At 43.7% G+C, this 21,918-nt stretch overlaps 1 protein-coding gene across 1 annotated transcript in view; it reads right to left on the bottom strand.

Moving 5' to 3' along the window:
- The window catches only part of LOC112070916 (TBC1 domain family member 14), a gene marked incomplete at its 3' end in the record, with an annotated part of 40,806 nt that extends 19,617 nt beyond the window's left edge, over positions 1-21,189 (bottom strand). The window contains exons 1-4 of the mRNA XM_024138371.1: positions 21,136-21,189; positions 20,614-20,772; positions 15,221-15,944; positions 170-293 (exon numbers count right to left, since the gene is read on the bottom strand). Coding sequence (XP_023994139.1) covers positions 170-293; positions 15,221-15,944; positions 20,614-20,662 — 897 coding nt within the window. The remainder of the gene's footprint in view (positions 1-169; positions 294-15,220; positions 15,945-20,613; positions 20,773-21,135) is intronic.
- Between the last annotated feature and the right edge of the window lie 729 nt (positions 21,190-21,918).

Genomic DNA, 21,918 nt, shown 5'->3' with positions numbered 1-21,918 from the left:
ACTGAGGGGTAGTGGCTTGTATTGGTAATCAATGGCAACTTACAGATAACATGGATTAACAAATGAGGTGATTTTGTGAAGTAGGACACAGTGAAGAGGGTAAAGGTTTATTTCATGGTGTGTGTGTGTGTGTGTGTGTGTGTGTGTGTGTGTGTGTGTGTGTGTGTACCTTGTGTTTTTTCTGGGGCTCCTTCACCGAGCCATCTCTAGGGGGGACCCTACCAAACAGCTTCCAGCCTGTGTCCTTCTGCTCCACTGGCACAGTGTCCTTCACTTTCTTAGAAAACAGACTCCTGAGAGAGAGAGAGAACATAGAAATTAGGACATAAAACACAGAGCCAAAGCTGCGTGCACATACACAGTCACTCCACTACTAGGTCAACCCTGAGGCTAAGAACAACGACAATACAATGGCTGGTGTGTGTGGTGCATGAGTGAGACAAGCACGCTAGTGGAATTCATGGATTTAAACAAAGCCACACAACGAACCAGTGGACTTTTAAAGACCCAGCTAAACCATATGAGGACTGGAGGCAGGACAGTAACAGAAGCAGTCACGGGTCAGCGACAGAGCAGTCACGGGGTCAGCGACAGAGCAGTCACGGGTCAGCGACAGAGCAGGACGGGGTCAGCGACAGAGCAGGACGGGGTCAGCGACAGAGCAGGACGGGGTCAGCGACAGAGCAGGACGGGGTCAGCGACCGAGAGCAGGACGGGGTCAGCGACAGAGCGGACTGGGTCAGCGACAGAGCAGGACAGGGTCAGCGACAGAGCAGGACAGGGTCAGCGACAGAGGACTAGGCTACACCTCCATTTAAAATAACGTCTTGACTTAAAGTAGGTAAGCTAGAGCACAGCGTAAGGAAGATAATAATCTGTGGGGTTGGCATTAAAGAGGCAATCCACAGCTGAAATAATAAAGTAGGCCATCCTCCCACTGTTTTGGTAAAAAGCTGAGGGATAGGGCTGGAGAAATGTAACCACTCTCAAATTCATAGACAGGGCTATTAATGCAATGACTACTATCCATGGTATCAACATTATCGTTTTAACCATGTTGAGGCTTCTACATTGTAGTAAAACAAGCTTATATTTTGCGTTCTGAAGGGGTACAACTGTTGATCTAGGATGGAAAGGTATTTCTCAAGGTATAATCTTCAAGAATCAATGGGTTACATATCATTCATTTATAAGTCTGGCTAATCATTTACTAGAAATTAAGTCTGGCAATTAAGTCTTATTCAATAAAGGAAAATGTTCTCACGTGTTCCATTGGACACAAGTTTGTAGTAGAGGTCGACCGATTAAATCGGAATGGCCGATTAATTAGGGCCGATTTCAAGTTTTCATAACAATCGGTAAACGGCATTTTTGGACACAGATTATGGCCGATTACATTACACTCCATGAGGAGACTGCGTGGCAGGCTGACTACCTGTTATGCGAGTGCAGCAAGGAGCCACGGTAAGGTGCTAGTTAGCATTAAACGCATCTTATAAAAAACAATTAATCTTAACATAATCACTAGTTAATTACACATGGTTGATGATATTACTAGTTTATCTAGCTTGTCCTGCGATGCATATAATCGATGCGGTGCCTGTTAATTTATCATTGAATCATAGCCTACTTCGCCAAACGGTTATTTAACAAGCGCATTCGCGAAAAAAGCACTGTCGTTGCACCAATGTGTACCTAACCATAAACATCAACGCCTTTCTTAAAATCATAATCATCATAATAATAATACACAAGTATATATTTTTAAACCTGCATATTTAGTTAATATTGCCTGCTAACATTAATTTATTTTAACTAGGGAAATTGTGTCACTTCTCTTGCGTTCTGTGCAACAGAGTCAGGGTATATGCAGCAGTTTGGGCCGCCTGGCTCGTTGCGAACTGTGTGAAGACCAACTTCGCCAAACGGGGGATGACTTAACAAAAGCGCATTTGCGAAAAAAGCACAATCGTTGCACAAATGTACCTAACCATGAACATCAATGCCTTTCATAAAATCAACCCACAGAGGTATATTTTTTTAAACCTGCATATTTAGTTAAAAGAAATCCAGGTTAGAAGGCAATATTAAACTAGGGAAATTGTGTCACTTCTCTTGCGTTAATTGCACGCAGAGTCAGGGTATATGCAACAGTTTGGGCCGCCTGGCTCATTGCGAACTAATTTGCCAGAATTTTATGTAATTATGACATAACTTTGAAGTTTGTGCAATGTAACAGGAATATTTAGATTTATGGATGCCACCCGTTAGATAAAATACAAAACGGTCCCGTATTTCACTGAAAGAATAAACGTTTTGTTTTCGAAATGATAGTTTCTGGATTTTACCATATTAATGACCTAAGGCTCATATTTCTGTGTGTTATGTAATATTTAAGTCTATGACTTGATAGAGCAGTCTGACTGAGCGGTGGTAGGCAGCAGCAGGCTCGTAAGCATTCATTCAAACAGCACTTTCGTGCGTTTGCCAGCAGCTCTTCCCTGTGCTTCAAGCATTGAGCCGTTTATGACTTCAAGCCTATCAACTCCCGAGATTAGGCTGGTGTAACCGATGTGAAATGGCTAGCTAGTTAGCGGGGTGCGCGCTAATAGTGTTTCAATTGGTGACGCAACTCTCTCTGAGACCTTGGAGTAGTTGTTCCCCTTGCTCTGCAAGGGCCACGGCTTTTGTGGAGCGATGGGTAACGATGCTTCGAGGGTGGCTGTTGTCTGTGTGTTCCTGGTTCGCGCCCAGGTAAGGGCGAGGAGAGGGACGAAAGCTATACTGTTACACTGGCAATACTAAAGTGCCTATAAGAACATCCAATAGTCAAAGGTTAATGAAATACAAAATGGAATAATAGAGAAAAATAGTCCTATAATAACTACAACTTCTTACCTGGGAATATTGAAGACTCATGTTAAAAGGAACCACCAGCTTTCATATGTTCTCATGTTCTGAGCAAGGAACTTAAACGTTAGCTTTCTTACATGGCACATATTGCACTTTTACTTTCTTCTCCAACTCTTTGTTTTTGCATTATTTAAACCAAATTGAACATGTTTCATTTTGGTTTTGGTTCATATTTGAGGCTAAATTGATTTTATTTATGTATTATATTAAGTTAAAATAAAAGTGTTAATTCAGTATTGTTGTAATTGTCATTATTACAATTAAATAAAAAGCGGCATCTGCTTTTTTTGGTCCTCCAATAATCGGTATCGGCGTTGAAAAATCATAATCGTTCGACCTCTAGTTTGTAGTACCGAGTACTGCATAAGACGTTCTAATAGGCTAAGAGAAGGACAGTCAGAACAGTATGTTTAGCTGGGCTGGATGATGTTTAGAACCAAAACGCAAGTGGTCTTCATATCCTTTAATAATACTGCACTTAGCTTTTTCATTTCACCATCAACATAGTGCTTCAGGATACACAAAGAGACAATGGCTGGCTTCAATTWAAAAAAAACTGGAACCGAGAGTGAAAAGAGCCAATTTCCTTGTCGTTAATAGAGGTGAGATAACAGCCTATAAAATGGCATGATGCCATCCAGTTCATTTCCTGTTTTCCGGTGGAGTGAGCTTCTCTTTTCTGTTAGCCAAAGTGCTAACAGACCGGTAAGGTTACTACCAATGGTTAGAAAGCAGAACCTTTAGAGTCATCACTGGYGTCAGAGTGAAAAGCAATTCCGGATATAAAAAAAACACTGGATAAAAAAAGAAAGTTATTTATTTAGTTCGTGACATAAGTCCTTTTAATTTAAATGGATGACTAAGTTACTATGAGCACAAATGACCAACCCAGAAAGTATATTATGAATAAGGAATATTAGGGCGGCAGGTAGCCTAGTGGTTAGAGCGTTGGGCCAGTAACCGAAAGGTTGCTAGATCAAATCCCTGAGCTGACKAGGTAAAAATATGTCGTTCTGCCCCTGAACAAGGCAGTTAACCCACTGTTCCTAGGCCGTCATTGAAAATAAGAATTTGTTCTTKACTGACRTGCCTAGTTAAATAAAATGTTTAATGAATAATGAATCCACTACCCATACAGCACCGTAACTCTGGAAAGGTAACGTTAGGACACACTCAAATTCACTGTAACAAAGCATTTTACTTTGTGGCACGTCGTTGACCACATATCCAATAATCAATACCTGCTCCCTGACTCTCACACAGACAGCTGGCAAAATGTGTCGATGATTGAATCAAAACTGCAGAGTGAGGTACACCATAACCTGTTGGTCAGTTTATCACCCGAGAGACTCTGGAGGATACCGGTGAGAGAATGACGYCTGTTTGATATGACCGGTTTGACCCCTGACCCACCCTAATGGAACCAGTCTTAACTGGCTTCAAAACGTAGAGATACAGGACAGGGCCTTGCTTCTTCCCGTTGTGAAATGTCTCCCTACTTTTCCYGCCTATCGAAGTGTCTAGATGTGTACCCTTGAACCTGCCTAATGGTTGCCAAGACCAACAAGACCGCGGCCAGGAACTAGCCAATGAGTAGTTGGTCTGGCTGAAAAACAATCTCACTCTACTTCAAAGCACACTGCAAAAAAAATTACTGCACTAGACAAACAGAACTTCTAGCCAGTTCAAAGTAACCTACAATGACATTCAGATGTCCTTCATCGTTACATAAAAGAAGAAGAGGGACCTGCTACTTCTTAAAAAGGCAGGAGAGAAAATGCAATGACGTGGATGAGAGGCAAAGATGTGGATTATCATTGGCACCGGTGCCATTCTGGCTTTCACAACTAACTCAAAACTGTAGTTTATATCTGAAAGGTCTCTAAAAGCTAGCTTGGTTAGCTTAACTAGACCTACCAGTGGTCACCATTGTTTGACTTCCCAGTCTGGTTAGTTAACCAGGCTATATAGAGAAGAAAAATAGAAAGAAACCTCTGAATCAGGGAGGTGCGGAGGGCTGCCTTAATAGACACATCTATGTCGTCGGCGCTGGGGGGGGGTTTAACTGCCTTGCTCAAGGGCAGAACGGCATATGTWTATCACCTTGCCAGCTTGGGGATTCGAACCAGCGACCTCTTGGTTACTGGCCAACACTCTTAACCCCTAGACTACATGCTGCCAGGCATTGTTTGAACCGGAACATTCTGCACCTTTGTGAAATTGGTAACTCCAGTTGCCCAAGTGAAGGTTCATGACCATTATCGGTGATCTGTCTGATTATTCTGGGTCCAGGGAACAACATCAAATCAAATTGCAACAAACATGCAACAATTTCAAAGARTTTACTGAGTTACAGTTCATACAAGGAAATCAGTCAATAGAAATAAATTAGGCCCTAATCTATGGATTTCACATGACTGGGCAGGGGCTCAGCCGTGGGTGGGCCTGGGAGGGCATAMGCCAACCCACCAGCTAATCAGAATGAGTTGTTACCCACAAAAGGGCTTTATTACAGACGGAAATACTCCTCACTCGGACGATCCCGCAGGTGAAGATGCCGGATGTGGAGGTCCTGTACATGCTGTTTCGGAATCCATTTCGCATACTGGGTGGCATGCATGATACACATGGTCTACGGTTGTGAGGCCGGTTGGACGTACTGCCAAATTCTCTAAAATGACATTGGAGGTGATTTAGGGTAGAGAAATTAAGATAAAATTCTCTGGCAACAGCTCTGGTGGACATTCCTACAGTCAGCATACCAATGCACGCTCCCTCAAACGTGAGACATCTCTGGTATTGTGGGACAAAATTGCGCATTTTAGAGTGGCCTTTTATTGTCCCCAGCACAAGGTACACCTGTGTAATGATCATGCAGTTGAATTTAATCAGCTTCTTGATATGCCGCACCGGTCAGGTGGATGGATTATCTTGACAAAGGGAGAATGCTCACTAACAGGGATGTAAACAAAATTTGTGCCAAATATTTGAGAGAAATATGCTTTTTGGACATTTTCTGGGATCTTTATATTTCCGGTCATGAAACATGGGACCAACACCTTACATGTTGCGATGATATTTTTTCAGTGTAGATAAATGACAGGTGAGGTGCCTATGTATCGCCAGTATGCACAAAATGTTCCTTCAAACTTACATGCCTTATCAAGAAACATGTTTTGTGACGCACGAACGCACCTTCACAATGAGGGCACGCGTCACCTTCATGCCAAACACTTCATGTTTTCCATTCTAATGCAAGCAAGCAATAGAAAACATTTGACAAGGTGGTCGATGTGACGACAAAAACTGGACAATAAAAAAAAATGTTTTGAATCTGCCAAACTTTTATTTTCGTTTCTCATCATGAAGAATATCATTACACAACCTCTTTTGCTTGCTGGACCTCATCCTTGGTTAAATGTCAAAAGGGGTGTGGACGGAACAGCAACGTGCACTAGGGCTGTGTGGACGGAACAGCAACGTGCACTAGGGGCTGTGTGGAGGGAACAGCAACGTGCACTAGGGGCTGTGTGGACGGAACAGCAACGTGCACTAGGGGCTGTGTGGACGGACAGCAGCACAACGTGCACTAGGGGCTGTGTGGACGGAACAGCAACGTGCACTAGGGGCTGTGTGGACGGAACAGCAACGTGCACTAGGGGCTGTGTGGACGGAACAGCAACGTGCACTAGGGGCTGTGTGGACGGAACAGCAACGTGCACTAGGGGCTGTGTGGACGGAACAGCAACGTGCACTAGGGGCTGTGTGGACAGGAACAGCAACGTGCACTAGGGGCTGTGTGGACGGAACAGCAACTGCACTAGGGGCTGTGTGCGAGGAACAGCAACGTGCACTAGGGGCTGTGTGGACGGAAAACTTGGTTGGTGGTGGTCTTACAGCAGCATGGCTGCTTGTTCCCAAACATAATGCCAATAAAAAGATAACGCACCAGGCTCGGCAGCCACTGACACAAGTAACAACCACCAGGCTCGGCAGCCACTGACACAGTAACAACGCACCAGGCCCGGCAGCCACTGACACAGTAACAACGCACCAGGCCCGGCAGCCACTGACACATGAACAACGCACCAGGCCCGGCAGCCACTGACACAGTAACAACGCACCAGGCCCGGCAGCCACTGACACAGTAACAACCACCGGCCCGGCAGCCACTGACACAGTAACAACGCACCAGGCCCGGCAGCCACTGACACAGTAACAACGCACCGGGCCGGCAGCCACTGACACAGTAACAACGCACCGGGCCCGGCAGCCACTGACACAGTAACAACGCACGGGCCCGGCAGCCACTGACACAGTAGCAACGCACCCGGCTGTGCGTTGAAAAACCCCCCATCCATGGGGTTTTTCTTATTTGCACTATTACCTACATTGTATAATAATAGTGAAGACAGCAAAACTATGAAATAACACACATGGAATCAATTGCAGTAACCAAAAAAGTATTACATTTTTTATATCTTTTATTTTGAGATTCTTCAAAGTAGCCACAGCTTTGCACACTCCTGGCATTCTCTCAACTAGATTCATGAGTAGTCACCTGGAATGCATTTCAATTAACAGGTGTGCCTAATTAAAAATGTATTTGTGGAATTTTTATGCGTTTGAGCCAATCAGTTGTGTTTGTGACAAGGTAGGGTGGTATACAGAAGATAGCCCTATTTGGTTAAAGACCAAGTCCATATTATGGCAAGAACAGCTCAAATAAACAGAGAAACGACAGTCCATTACTTCAAGACATGAAGTCAGTCAATACGAATAATTTTAAGAACTTTGAAAGTTTCTTCAAGTGCAGTCCAAAAACCATCAATGGTGAAACTGGTTTCATGAGGACCACACACAGGAAAGGAAGACCCAGAGTTACCTCTGCTGCAGAGGATACATTCATTAGAGTTACCAGCCTCAGACATTGCAGCCCAAATAAATGCTTCACAGAGTTCAAGTAACAGACATCTCAACATCAACTGTTCAGAGGAGACTGTGTGAATCAGGCCTTCATGGTCAAATTGCTGCAAAGAAACCACTACTAAAGGCACCAATAATGAAAAGAGACTTGCTTGGCCAAGAAACACGAGCAATGGACATTAGACTGGTGGAAATCTGTCCTTTGGTCTAATGAGTCCATATTTGAGATTTTGGGTTCCAACCGCAGTGTCTTTGTGAGACGCCGAGTAGGTGAACGGATGATCTCCGCATGTGTGGTTCCAACCGTGCAGCATGGAGGAGGAGGTGTTGTGGTGCGATGGTGCTTTACTGGGTGACACTGTCGGTGATTCATTTAGAATTCAAGGCACACTTAACCAGCATGGCTACCACTGCAATCTGCAGCAATACGCCATCCCATCTGGTTTGCGCTAAGAGGGACTATTTGTTTTTCGCCTGGTCAATGACCCAACACCTCCAGGCTGTGTAAGGGCTATTTGACCAAGAAGGAGAGTGATGGAGTGCTGCATCAGATGACCTGGCCTCCACAATCACCCAACCTAGTCTAGTATACTTCAATGTAGAACATTTTAAAAAAAATAAAGAAAAACCCTTGAATGAGTAGGTGTGTCAACCTTTGACTAGTACTGTGTAAATGTATATCATATCACGTGTATATAGTACCGTCGGAAAGTATTCAGACCCCTTGACTTTTTCCACATTGTTATGTTACAGCTTTAATCTAAAATGAATTAAATACAAAATCCTCAGCAATCTACACACAATACCCCATAATAACAAAGTGAAAACAGGTTTTAGAAATTTATTAAAACTACAAAAAGAGAAATACCTTATTTACATAAGTATTCAGACCCTTTGCAATGAGACTCAAATTGAGCTCAGGTGCTTCAAGTTTCCATTGATCATCATTGAGATGTTTCTACAACTTGATTGGAGTCCACCTGTGGTAAATGTAATTGATTGGACATGATTTGGAAAGGCCCACACAGTGTGACAGTGCATGTCAGAGCAACAACCAAGCCATGAGGTCAAAGGAATTGTCTATAGAGCTCCGAGACAGGATTGGGTCAAGGCACAGATCTGGGCAAGGGTACCAAAAAATGTCTGCAGCATTGAAGGTCCCCAAGAACAGAGTGGCCTCCATCATTCCRAAATGGAAGAAGTTTGGAACCACTAAGACTCTTCCTAGAGCTGGCCGCCCGGCCAAACTGAGCAATCGGGGGAGAAGGGCCTTGATCAGGTGACCAAGAACCCGATGGTCACTCTGACAGAGCTCCAGAGTTCCTCTGTGGAGATGGGAGAACTATCTCTGCAGCACTCCACCAATCAAGTCTTTATGGTAGAGTGACCGGACAGAAGCCACTCCTCAGTAAAAGGCAGATGACAGCCCGCTTGGAGTTTGCCAAAAGGCACCTAAAAGACTCTCAGACCATGAGAAACAAGATTCTCTGGTCTGATGAAACCAAGATTGAATTCTTTGGCCTGAATGCCAAGCATCACATCTGGATGAAACCTGGCACCATCCATATGGTAAAGCATGGTGGTGGCAGCATCATGCTGTGGGGATGTTATGCAGCGGCAGGGACTGGGAGACAGTCAGGATCGAGCGAAAGATGACTGAGCAAAGTACAGAACGATCCTTGATGAAAACCTTCTCCAGAGCGCACAGCAACCTCAGACTGGGGCGAAGGTTCACCTTCCAACAGGACAACAACCCTAAGCACACAGCCAAGACAACGCAAGAGTGGCTTCTGGACAAGTCTTGGAATGTCCTTGAATGCCCAGCCAGAGCACGGACTTGAACATCTCTGGAGAGACCTAAGCAGAGAAGAATGGGAGAAAACTCCCTAAATACAGGTGTGCCAAGCTTTGTAGCGTCATACCCAAGAAGACTCAAGGCTGTAATCGCTGCCAAAGTTCTTCAACAAAGTACTGAGTAAAGGGTCTGAATACTTATGAAATTTAATATCAGTTATTTGTTTATTTTTTTAATTTTTTATGTAAAACATTTTTTGCTTTGTCACTCATTTTAGATGAGTATAGCTCTAGACCCCATTTCCTCAGCTGTTAGGAACCTGTATGACAACGTGATGCAGGAACTCTCTCAAATCAACCCAAACACTGCGACCGGCAAACAAACACACACGAAACCCCGTCATTTGAATAAGGAAATATCTAGCATATGGGAATTGATTATTGACCACAACAACAAAACAAGGATAAAAAAATAAACATTGCCCGGCATGCTGCATCTAAGGATAGATTAGATTCGAATCCATCCAAAATATAATATATATTTTTTTTATTTAACCTTTTATTTAACTAGGCAAGTCAATTAAGAACATTCTTATTACAATGACACCTCGGCCAAACCGGACACGCTGGGCCAATTGTTGCGCTGCCCTATGGGACTCCAATCACAATCCGGCCGTGATATTATATATTTATATTTTAAATATAATTTGTTCTCAATCACCTACCTACCTTCCTGAAGGGAAAATAAATCAATTAGTAAAGAAGGGAGCTAAGCACTAGACAAAGTCTTGAACTGCAGTAACCCATGATATACTGCTGTGATGAAAGAACTTGACAGGTGAGGGCTTGAGTGCAGAGCTGGGTGCTGGAAACACCCAGCTCTGAAACACCTTACAGAGCATCCTTGACACTGTTCTATTAGGGATGGGGGGGTCGATTCCGTAGAGCAGGGATAGGCAACATGTTCCTGGGGTGCCCGCAGATACTGCAGGGTTTTGTTCCAACTAAGCACCACACCTGACCAACTGGGCTAATTGATCAGTTTAGTGATTTCCTAAATTCAACACCCCTGGTCTTCCTGGTTGGTTCAATCAAAAACATGATGTTGCCTACCCCTCCAGGACCGGGGTTGCGGACCCCTCCGGGACCGGGGCTGCCTACCCCTCCGGGACCGGGGCTGCCTACCCCTCCGGGACCGGGGCTGCCTACCCTCCGGGACCGGGGCTGCCTACCCCTCCGGGACGGGGCTGCCTACCCCTCCGGGACCGGGGCTGCCTACCCTCCGGGACCCGGGGCTGCCTACCCCTGTACTAGAGTATCAGAATATTACTTTTGACATTATGTCGATTCTATGACTCCAAGTATCGAGTCTCAAAAAAATATAAAAAATAAATATATCATATATATGAATGTTATTTTTGCTAGGTAGTTAASGTTAGCTAGTGATAGTCGGATGTACCTGCGCCAAAACTTCAGTATTTCTCCTCCTATAGCTTGGCCACAATCTTCTTCTTTAAATGGTGAGCCAACAACAGCACTTATGTCCATCACTGATCAAAACTCATTTTTAAATATGGCTCAAATATGGCTCTCTCATAACTGCACTAAACAACCAAACAGATGACAGTCATTAACATATCAGAGTAGTAAGAGAATATTCAGGACTTTTCCTCTGCAGGKCATGTTCAACAATGACACCAGGTACAAAGAATCACACTTTGCCTAAACTAAACCCCTTGTTAAGTGTTCTTTCCAAATCGAGCAGCAAACAATGGGTAGAAAACAGAAGTCTAGGATAGACCACTTTAAAGCCAATATGTATACACTATACACAAGCAGGAAAGGTCAGAAAAKCCCTCTCATACATACAGACCTGTCAATGAAGAGAAGCAGTGAAGGGGCAGCCATCCAGTCAGTGTGTTCATCCACAACGAACACAATCCTCAATGCCAAAGCAGAACAACCTGTCCACTGAGAAGCTGTTCAGATCCCCAGTAAGGGCAGGACAGTTCTCTTTCAGAAACCCAGAGAGAAAGAGAACTCTGATATGAAGCAGTTCCTCTCATTCAGTCAAGCCTGACGTTCATAGTTGTATCCAGCAGAATAAAGAGAGACAGAGGGAGAGAGACAGCCACATCTGAGACGTAACCCGTGCTGAGCGTGTTCTGTGTCAGAGATCCTTAACCACAGCCCACTCTGCCACCACCCTGCCTTCAGAGTACAGGAGTTTGACTGAGCAAAGGGGGGGGTAAGAAAGAATGTGCCAGCGTAAACAGAGTTTATTATTTATTTCACTTGTTTTGGCAATGTGAACATACGTTTCCCATGCCAACAAAGCCCTTTGAATTGAGAGAGAGAGAGAGCGAGAGCGAGAAAACACAGAGTAAACGATCTGAGGGAGCGGCAGAGCAAAGGAAATCTCCCCAGTAGAGAGAAGAGGGCTACTCAGAGAGCTGAGGAAAACAAGTCTGTGGAGAGGAAGGGGAACTAGCAACAGAGTGAGAGGAAGTGAAAATACCAAAGGGACTGCACTAAACAGCCCTGTTGTGATCGAGAGGGGTGTGAAACCAGCCGTTTAACCACTTAAAAACACTGTCGTACACTTCAGACTAGGTTTTTATGATAATGCTATCAATGACCATAGGACCATACACTGAGTCATTTTAAAAATAGGCCTGAAACCCATCATTACACTAGAGGGAGGCATACAAAACAAACTATGTAAATTGATCTGTTCACACTTGGCAGGCAGCTATTGTTGGCACATGGGGAGATCTCATTTAAATTTGCTGAATGGATTAGAGTGGGATAGGCTGGGATACAGCTGTGTGTGTGTCTCTCAATTCAAAAGGGCCTTATTGGTTGGGGAAACATATGTTTACATTGCCAAAGCAAGTGAAATAGATAATAAAAATTACTCAAAAGTTTAAGGAATTAGAGAAATGTCAAATGTCATTATGGCTATATACACAGTGTTGTAATGACGTCCAAATAGTTTAAGTAAAAAAGGGAAAATAAAATAATATAGTCTAGGTCCAAAAGGCTTAACAGCTTCTACCCCCAAGCTATAAGACTCCTGAACAGCTATTCAAATGGCTACCCAGACTATTTGCATTTCCCCCCCCCCCTCTTTTACACTGCTGCTACTCTTGTTACCATCTATGCATAGTCACTTTAACTCTACCTACATATTACCTCGACAAACCGGTGCCCCCGCACATCGACTCTGTACCGGTACCCCCTGTATATAGCCTCGCTACTGTTATTTTACTGATGCTCTTAAATTATTTGTTATTTTTATTTACTTAACACTAATTTTTCTTAAAACTGCATTGTTGGCACGTGACAAATACAATTAGATTTTATATTTACAATGGGGTTTGTTCTTCACTGGTTGCCCTTTTCTTGTGGCAACAGGTAACAAATCTTGCTGCTGTGATGGCACACAATGGTATTTCACCCAATAGATATGAGAGTTGATCAAAATTGGATTTGCTGTCTGTGCGTAATCTGAGGGAAATATGTGTCTCTAATAATATGGTCATACATTTGGCAGGAGGTTAGGAAGTGCAGCTCAGTTTCCACCTCATTTTAGGGGCAGTGTGTACAGCCTGTCTTCTCGAGAGCCAGGTCTGCCTACGGCAGCCTCTCTCAATAGTCCYTACATAGTCAAAGCTTTCCTTAARTTTGAGTCAGCCACAGTGGTCAGGTATTCTGCCACAGTAGTCTCTGTTTAGGTCCAAATAGCATTCTAGTTTGCTATGTTTTTTTATTAATTCTTTCCAATGTGTCAAGTAATTATCTTTTTGTTTTCTCATGATTTGGTTGGGTCTAATTGTGTTGCTGTCCTGGGGCTCTGTGGGGTCTGTTTGTGAACAGAGCCCCGGGACCAGCTTGCTTAGGGGACTCTTCTCCACCTACAGCGAGATGAACCTGATGGCTTTTTGGAAGGTTTGGGAATCGCTTCCTTTTAGGTGGTAGAATTTAAAGTATTTTTTCTGGATTTTCATAATTAGCGGTATCGGCCTAATTCTGTTCTGTATGCATTATTTGCCGTTTTACATGGAGGATATTTTTTGCAGGAGGGAGCTAAACGTGAGACCTTTGTAGTTCAACCAGATTGATTAATCAAATCCTACTGTGTGATCTAAATTAGTATTTTATTTCTCCGAGAAATTCCCACACTAACAAGTAGGTTTGCAGGTTTTTTAATTTACCAAAGTTACCGAAATCTTCAGTAATCTATGGCAATCCATGGTAGCTTTGGTCATTTATACTTGGAATATTTTTTTTTTTAATCGATATAGATATATATAATTAATTTTTTATACCTGTGCTCATACTGTCCATGASTTTGTAGTAGATAGAACATATGGTTCAAGAGAAAATAATGAAATTAATGAAAAAAAGCATCTAATCAACAATSACATCTGCAACTCATCCAACTYTGGACTTTTTTCACAACTGCTACCAGTCTGACCCCAAAACATTGACAACAAAGACATATTGATACATTATATTTTACTAAGGGTATAAAGGATATTTCATGCTGAAACTCTCATATTAAAACATCAATGATATTCACTGCGTTGACGTTTATATTTAAGATAATGTTTTACAGCGTTGTCATTCTAATTTTTTATTTTTAAAATCGTATGTGATTTGTTGTATTAATTTGACATGCCATATGGCCACACAAGAGGAACAGAGTTAATTAGACACCTGTGATAATCTGAAGTACCCAAAAAGGCCACTAGATGTCTTCTGCTAAATGACTAAAATGTAAATGTACATTTTGGTAACTTTCAAGAAACATTTTATCAGAAGCTCTTATCCAGAGTGACTTACAGGTAGTTTACTGGTAACCATAGTCACAAGGTTCATCACAGTGTGCAGGCTTTTAATCCAACCCTACCAACACACCTGCTACAATGAACGGTTTGTAAAAGTACACCAAAGGTCCTTCAAACATTAACAGACGACTATGTAGATATTGGGTGGGTGTGTGTGTGTTCGCTTCTACGCTTGGAGTGCCTAGCTACGATATTTTCTTTTTAAATGTGACTGAACAATTACGGGGTGTGTTTAGGTGTAGGTAAACAGGTTCCCTATGACTCCAATGCCATCACCTGTCAAGCACAATTTCACGGGGCGTACGGGGAATAAGTTATTCATAGTAAAAGCTGAACCAGCTCTGCTTTTGACCAGTTCACACTGGAGGCTTCAAGCCTGAATGCATTCAACCATCAAATGTTACATAGGTCATATACACTTTACACAAGACAAGTTGACTGTACTGGACTCTGGGAGTGTGGAGAAGTGTGTACACGTTTTGTGAGTTTTTCACAGTAATCTTGAGCAATGTCTTCTTTTGTCATAGTGTGGTATAGTGTGGTATAGTGTGGTATAGTGTGGTATAGTGTGGTATAGCTGTAGAGAAAAGATGAGGTGTGTGTTTACTGTAAGCACTGAATCKTCTCCTAAATCGAGCCTTATGTCAATGGGAGACCTGAGCTTAAAATTCAGTTATGCACACAGACCTAAATAGACTGTCAAAGATCACACAGAGTGATAACTTCCATTGTACCTGTTGAAGAAGCTAGCCAGTGGCCCCAGCCTCTTGGGCCTGCCCTCCTCTGACCCCAGCTGTCCCCGTCGTGGGCTCCACAGATCCCCTCCGATGTCACCGCCCGGCGACGACGACAGAGTGACGTCCGAGAATTGGGCGGCGTCGCCCTCGTCCGTCTCCAGGGTGACGATGGCGCTGGAGTCGGAGGTGACCATGAAGTCCGGGATGTCCTCGTTGGAAGCCGACAGCGTGGCCGAGAGCTCCGTGCTCAAGCTCGACACGCTGCACACCGAAATGTCGTCACTGCGGTTAAGGTTTCCCCCTCCTACGCCGCCCATCCCCGTGGTGACGACTCCCACGCCGCCAGCGCCGGACCTTGGGGCGGGGCTGAAGAGGCGCACCGAGTCGTAGCCACTGCGGGGGAAGGTGGAGGACTTGCGAAGGCCAACGCTGTCTCCAGACTGGTCTAGAGAGAGGGTAGCAGGGCCCTGGTCGTTGTGGTTGGAACCCAGGGTAAGACCACAGTCTCCTGCTTGAGTGTGGATGTGCTCGGGGTGGTTGATCTCCAGGGTAGGGATGCCAGAGTCCTGGGAGGCTAGGCTGTGTTGGTCCAGGTCCTGCTCATCGGATCCCTGCTGGGGGTTGCCATAGTGCAGGGAGTGCTGGATGAGGGGGGGCTTGCTGTGGTTATGGTTGTCGGAGCTGACCGTGCCGTTCTCCATTAAGGTACCTCCAGCCACACCTGAAACCAACAAGGAATTATAGACAAGAGTCACTACTAGTAGTGATAATAATATTATGTGATATGGTACAGTGATAGTTGATGGCCTGTAACAAATATTTTTACATTTCAAAGCTTCCATTAATATTCACATATTCTCTTTCAGTACAACATTTTCAAATAACATTTGCCATGGATAGTCAACTCTTACCCTACGAAGTCCGGAGCCTGCTGGTTCTCTGTTCTATATGATAATTAATTGCACACACCTGGTGTCCCAGGTCTAAATCAGTCCCTGATTAGAGGGGAACAATGAAAAAAATGCAGTGGAACTGGCTTATAGGTCCAAGTTAAGTTTGAGGGCTTTGGTTTGACAGGTCAGTAGAGCTAAAAAAAAGTCAAGCTCCATTAACCAAACTACTGAGAAAAAGTAGGAGTCTAAAACAAGGATTAGGTTCTCCACAGACCAATCACTGACCCAGYACAGTATATTACCCATGAAAGTAGGAGACACCTCCCATGCCCCTCCTTCCTCCTCCTCCTCCTCCTCCCTCACCACCTCATCCTGACATCAGATAACAGGAACAATAGAGCAGAAACATACAGGGAGGTGAGAGAGGATCCGGCCAGTAACCAGGCTGAAACTGAATCCACAAGCGTAGCCTGAAATGTGAACGAGCGTCTTGTACCATGTGCCTGCCTGGGCCCCTGCAATTAGGCTAAGGCCGTATGGGAGTCAAGGGTATAGGGGACCTTACTGTTGAGGTCCAGAAGAGGGAAATAAAGGGTGATATGAAGACCCCTGGGGAGGGAGACTGTCAGAAACACATGCATCATCGCATTTCATGGGAGTCTTAGATATGATTAAAAAAATTGCATTTGTCCAAAAAAAATAAAGTAAAACGGTAAGTGAGTGAATTTGTTCTGACAGTGCTTTGCTTGRATTGCATTGACACAAGCTTCTAGAAACCCTTTGACTTGACCACAGTCAAACTACAATTACATTGGAAAGGGCTTGTAAAGTAAGCATTTCACTCTAAGGTCTACACCGGTTGTATTCGGCGCATGTGACAAATAAAATGATTTGAAAGAGGCACAGACATGCAAAGTTCCAGTGCTGCCAGTGTGTGGAGCTTCCCGACTGGCTGCACCACATGCTGCTTGGAGATGGATCTGACGGAAACTGTCTGTGTGATAAAATACCTCAGTTCAGAGGAGAGTTCAAGGTCTCTGGGCAGAACTGGAAGAGWTACTATGCTGCTGCCGCCAGTGTGTGTGTGGAGAGAGCATGTGTAGATAGATACACTGCCCCTGGCACAAAGCAATAGTCACCAAGTGCTACCAGAGAAGAWGAAAAACATGGGAGAATACTGAAAAAAATATATTAAAAACGCAACATGTGAAGTGTTGGTCCCATGATTCATGAGCTGAAATAAAAGATCACAGTAATGTTCCACACGTAGAAAAAGCTTATTTCTCTCAYATTTTGAGCACACGTGTTTACATCCCTGTTAGTGAGCATTTCTCCTTTGCCAAGATAATCCATCCACCTGACAGGTGTATAATATCAAGAAGCTGATTAAACAGCATGATCATTACACAGGTGCACCTTGTGCTGGGGACAATAAAAAGACACTCTAAAATGTGCCGTTTTGTCACACAACACAATGCCACAGATGTCTCAAGTTTTGAGGGAGCATGAAATTGGCATGCTGACTGCAGGAATGTCCACCAGGGTCGTTGCCAGAGAATTGTCGCAATGATCTGTACACAATTCCCGGGAGCTGAAAATGTCCCAGTTCTTCCATGGCCTGCATACATACCAGACATGTCACTCATGTTTGGGATGCTCTGAATCAACGTGTATGACAGCGTGTTCCAGTTCCCGCCAATATCCAGCAACTTCGTACAGCCATTGAAGAGGAGTAGGACAACATTCCACAGGCCACAATCAACAGCCTGATCAACTATGTGAAGGAGATGAGGCAAATGCATGAGGCAAATGGTGGCCACACTAGATAGTGACTGGTTTTCTGATCCACACCCCTACTTTTCTTAAGGTATTTGTCCTCCTGTCTCAGCCTCCAGTATTTATGCTGCAGTAGTTTATGTGTCGGGGGGCTAGGGTCAGTTGGTTATATCTGGAGTACTTCTCCTGTCTTATCCAGTGTCCTGTGTGAATTTAAGTATGCGCTCTCTAATTCTCTCCTTCTCCCTCTCTCTCGGAGAACCTGAGCCCTAGGACCATACGTCAGGACTACCGGGCATGATGACTCCTTGCTGTCCCCAGTCCACCTGGCCTTGCTGCTGTTCCAGTTTCAACTGTTCTGCCTGCGGTTATGGAACCCCTACCTGTCCCAGACCTGCTGTTATCAACTCTTAATGATCGGCTATGAAAAGCCAACTGACATTTATTCCTGATTATTATTTGACCATGCTTGTCACTTATGAACATTTTGAACATTTTGGCCATGTTCTGTTATAATCTCCAACCGGCACAGCCAGAAGAGGACTGGCCACCCCTCATAGCCTGGTTCCTCTCTAGGTTTCTTCCTAGGTTTTGGCCTTTCTAGGYAGTTTTTCCTAGCCACCGTGCTTCTACACCTGCATTGCTTGCTGTTTGGGGTTTTAGGCTGGGTTTCTGTACAGCACTTCGAGATATTAGCTGATGTACGAAGGGCTATATAAAATAAACTTGATTTGATTTGATTTGTGACCAACAGAGGCATATCTGTTTTCCCAGTCATGTGAAATKCATAGATTAGGACCTAATGAAATGATTTAAATTGACCGATTTCCTTATATGAACTGTAACTCAGTAAAATCTTAGAAATGATTGCATATTGCGTTTATTTTAGTTCAGTATATGTAAAACCCAATTTAACAGTGATTTCCCACAGACTAAACCCACCTAAAGCCCCAGTAACAGTCCCCATGCAGCTGTAACCTGATCAAGAAGTTATCAAGCGAGTCACACACAGGTTGTTGCTGTGCTACTGAAGCATGTGCTTATTTTAATATCTAAACCCCTCAGCCACCGGAAAGAAGAAAAAAATATATATATATATATATATATTTTTTTTTAAATCAACATCCGTTGCCATGACAACATTGATCATCATTAATCACGATAATGGTTTGTTTAGCCAGCCGGACATTCACCGAGCGGACGAGCGGTAATTCATTTTTATATGTATGAAAATTACACCATATCATTCTTATTCTCTGGTAAGAAACTGAAATGACATTGCACTTCTTTGTCATTTCCTCACGGTAGTATTTTTGTATATATTTTRTTAAAGWTGTGTTTGGCGAGGCCTCCCGAGTGGCGCAGTGGTCTAAGGCACTGCATCGCAGTGCTAGCTGTGCCACTAGAGATTCTTGGTTCGAGTCCAGGCTTTGTCGCAGCCGGTCACAACTGAGAGACCCATGGGGCAGCGCACAATTGGCCCAGCGTCCGGGTTAGGGGAGGGTTTGGCCGGCAAGAACGTCCTCGTCCCATCGCGCACTAGCAACTCCTGTGGTGGGCCGGGCGCAGTGCACGCTGACATGGTCGCCAGGTGTACAGTGTTTCCTCCGACACATTGGTGCGGCTGGCTTCCGGGTTAAGCGGGCAGTGTGGCTTYGCTGGGTTGTGTTTCYYAGGACGCACGGCTCTCAACCTTCGCCTCTCCCGAGTCCGTATGGGAGTTGCAGCAATGACAAAAGACTGTAACTACCAAATGGATACCACGAAATTGGGGAGAAAAAGGGGTGAAAGTAACAAAAAAATTAAATATGTCTTTGGTAATTTCTACTACTGGTGGCCTGCATGTGAATGATTGRGACAGTTCCTGAAAGTAGTATGAGTATGTTTCCTGTGTTGGTTATAYCTTCACAGTAAAGACATTGACATTGCATACTTATGAATAGGGAAATCCTTTGTCGCTCAGTTGGTAGAGCATGGCACTTGTAATGCCAGGGTAGTGGGTTCGATTCCCYGGACCACCCATACATAAAATGGATGCAGTCACTTTAGATAAAAAGCTTCTGCTAAATGGCATATKTGTGAACACTATCAATGACCAGGCTACACAAATAACAATGCTTGAGATAGAATACAGACTAGATGCTACACTTCCTCATCACCATGCAAATCTACTAGAGAACAAAATACTGTAATTATAACACATACCCATGAAAAAGGGATCTCTGGTACACACAACACTGACAGTGTGACTGCACTGAAGATGACAATCTGAAGACTTAACATCTCTCAGTGAAACTGAATGAGTCTAGGCCTGTTCATTTTGACAAGTGTGAATCCTCAACACACCCTGAACACACCTAGTTCAAAATTGCATTGTCCTTTCATCTCATTATCAATGGAGATGTAATGAGTAGAGACTAGACAATCCTGTTCAGTAACACAGTGACTGTAGGCAGCAGGCTATGCAAAATTAGGCTGGTCCAAACACATTTTATTCATTTGAATGCATGCATCGCTAGAGTGTCAAGGAGTGGCAATCATTATGAATTTCAGATCATTTGCAACTACACTGTCATTGCCTAGTTCAGCATTGTGTGTCATAGGCAATAATAATTCCTATTTATTAAATATACTACRCATTTGCATAGCCCGCAACATCAGCCACCTGTTGCTCAAGCTCCACTTCTAGCCTAAATAAAATGCCAACAACAGACTACGTACCACTTTCGCTTCCTCTCCGGTCTTTGGTCCCCTCCGTGGAATGTGCCATGTTGATGCTACAGATGGGCTGTCGACGCGGCTGGTTGCTGTTGGCTCCTCCGGTGGTCCATGATGATGATGCGCTGCTGCAACCCACCCTCACCTCCGCTCTCAGCGTAGCTTGGCGTTCATAGAGGAAATGGTCTCCGTTAAGTACACTTTTAGAGGACTCAATGACACACACACAAAACATGTCATTCGGCAGTAACAGGTCAAAATACGAGCGGTACGAGTGTGGCATTTTTTGTGGCTTAAAAGTGTCACAAATGTCAACTTGGCTAACGACTCGATAGCGCACTTGCCAAAGTCTCTTTGATACGTCGGTTTATATGCTTCCCTTTTCCTATATTCAAGCAAAATGGAACAGTTGATAGTTTTGCTCAAATGTTACAACAGAGCACTAAAGAACTACACAATTTGTATACGTAAAAATTAAATGATAAATACACTTGGCAAGTTTATCCAGTCTTTGTAATAACATACCTGTCTTGGTGCTTCAGCCGCCATTTTAAAATAAACTTACCGACTAGAGTGGAATGTAATCGAGCCAAGAGACTACAGCATCGATGGATTCACCTGTCAGTCGTCAAGGCGTAAATAATCGTCCCTATCGATCCATGAAACAATACAAGAGATTCAAAGTAGCCTAGTCAACTCGTCCAGGAACCTTATTGCATGATTCTGTGTTAAAATTATACTAAGAAGCCAGGTGACAATGGAACAGGTTTGTTAAGATGTTCTCTGCATGAGTATTGTTTGATTACAGTTAGCTGCTGTTCTGTAATCGAAAATCCCATAACATAGGTTGTCCATTCACTTAATCTTTTACTAATATCCAGAACTTAAGTCATGACAAAATCATGTGTCTACTTCAGCTTAGAAATTCAAGAACAATCACATTTTCTAAATATATTTGACCATACAGTAAAGCAAGGCTGTACATTGGGACTACTGTATCTGTCAGCCCTCTATTGTAAATGTGGAACCAGGAAGGACTTTTATTTCTGCAGAATACTGCCTCCTTGAGAAAGTGTCTGTCTTTACACTGATATCAAATCTCCTWGATCAGGGTTACTCAACTCTTACCCTACGAGGTCCGGAGCCTGCTGTTTTCTGTTCTAGCTGATAATTGCACACAGTCTAAATCTGTCTCTGATTAGAGGGGAACTGGCTTTGAGGTCCAGAGTTGTTTGATGGCCTTAGTTATTCTCAACAATTTACTTTAGTATTATGCCCATTGAAAACACAACTCTTGACAGAGCCTTT

The sequence above is a fragment of the Salvelinus sp. IW2-2015 genome, unplaced genomic scaffold (assembly GCF_002910315.2).
Source record: "Salvelinus sp. IW2-2015 unplaced genomic scaffold, ASM291031v2 Un_scaffold1460, whole genome shotgun sequence".
Classification (NCBI taxonomy): domain Eukaryota; kingdom Metazoa; phylum Chordata; class Actinopteri; order Salmoniformes; family Salmonidae; genus Salvelinus; species Salvelinus sp. IW2-2015.
This window is presented reverse-complemented; position numbering and strand designations above follow the sequence as displayed.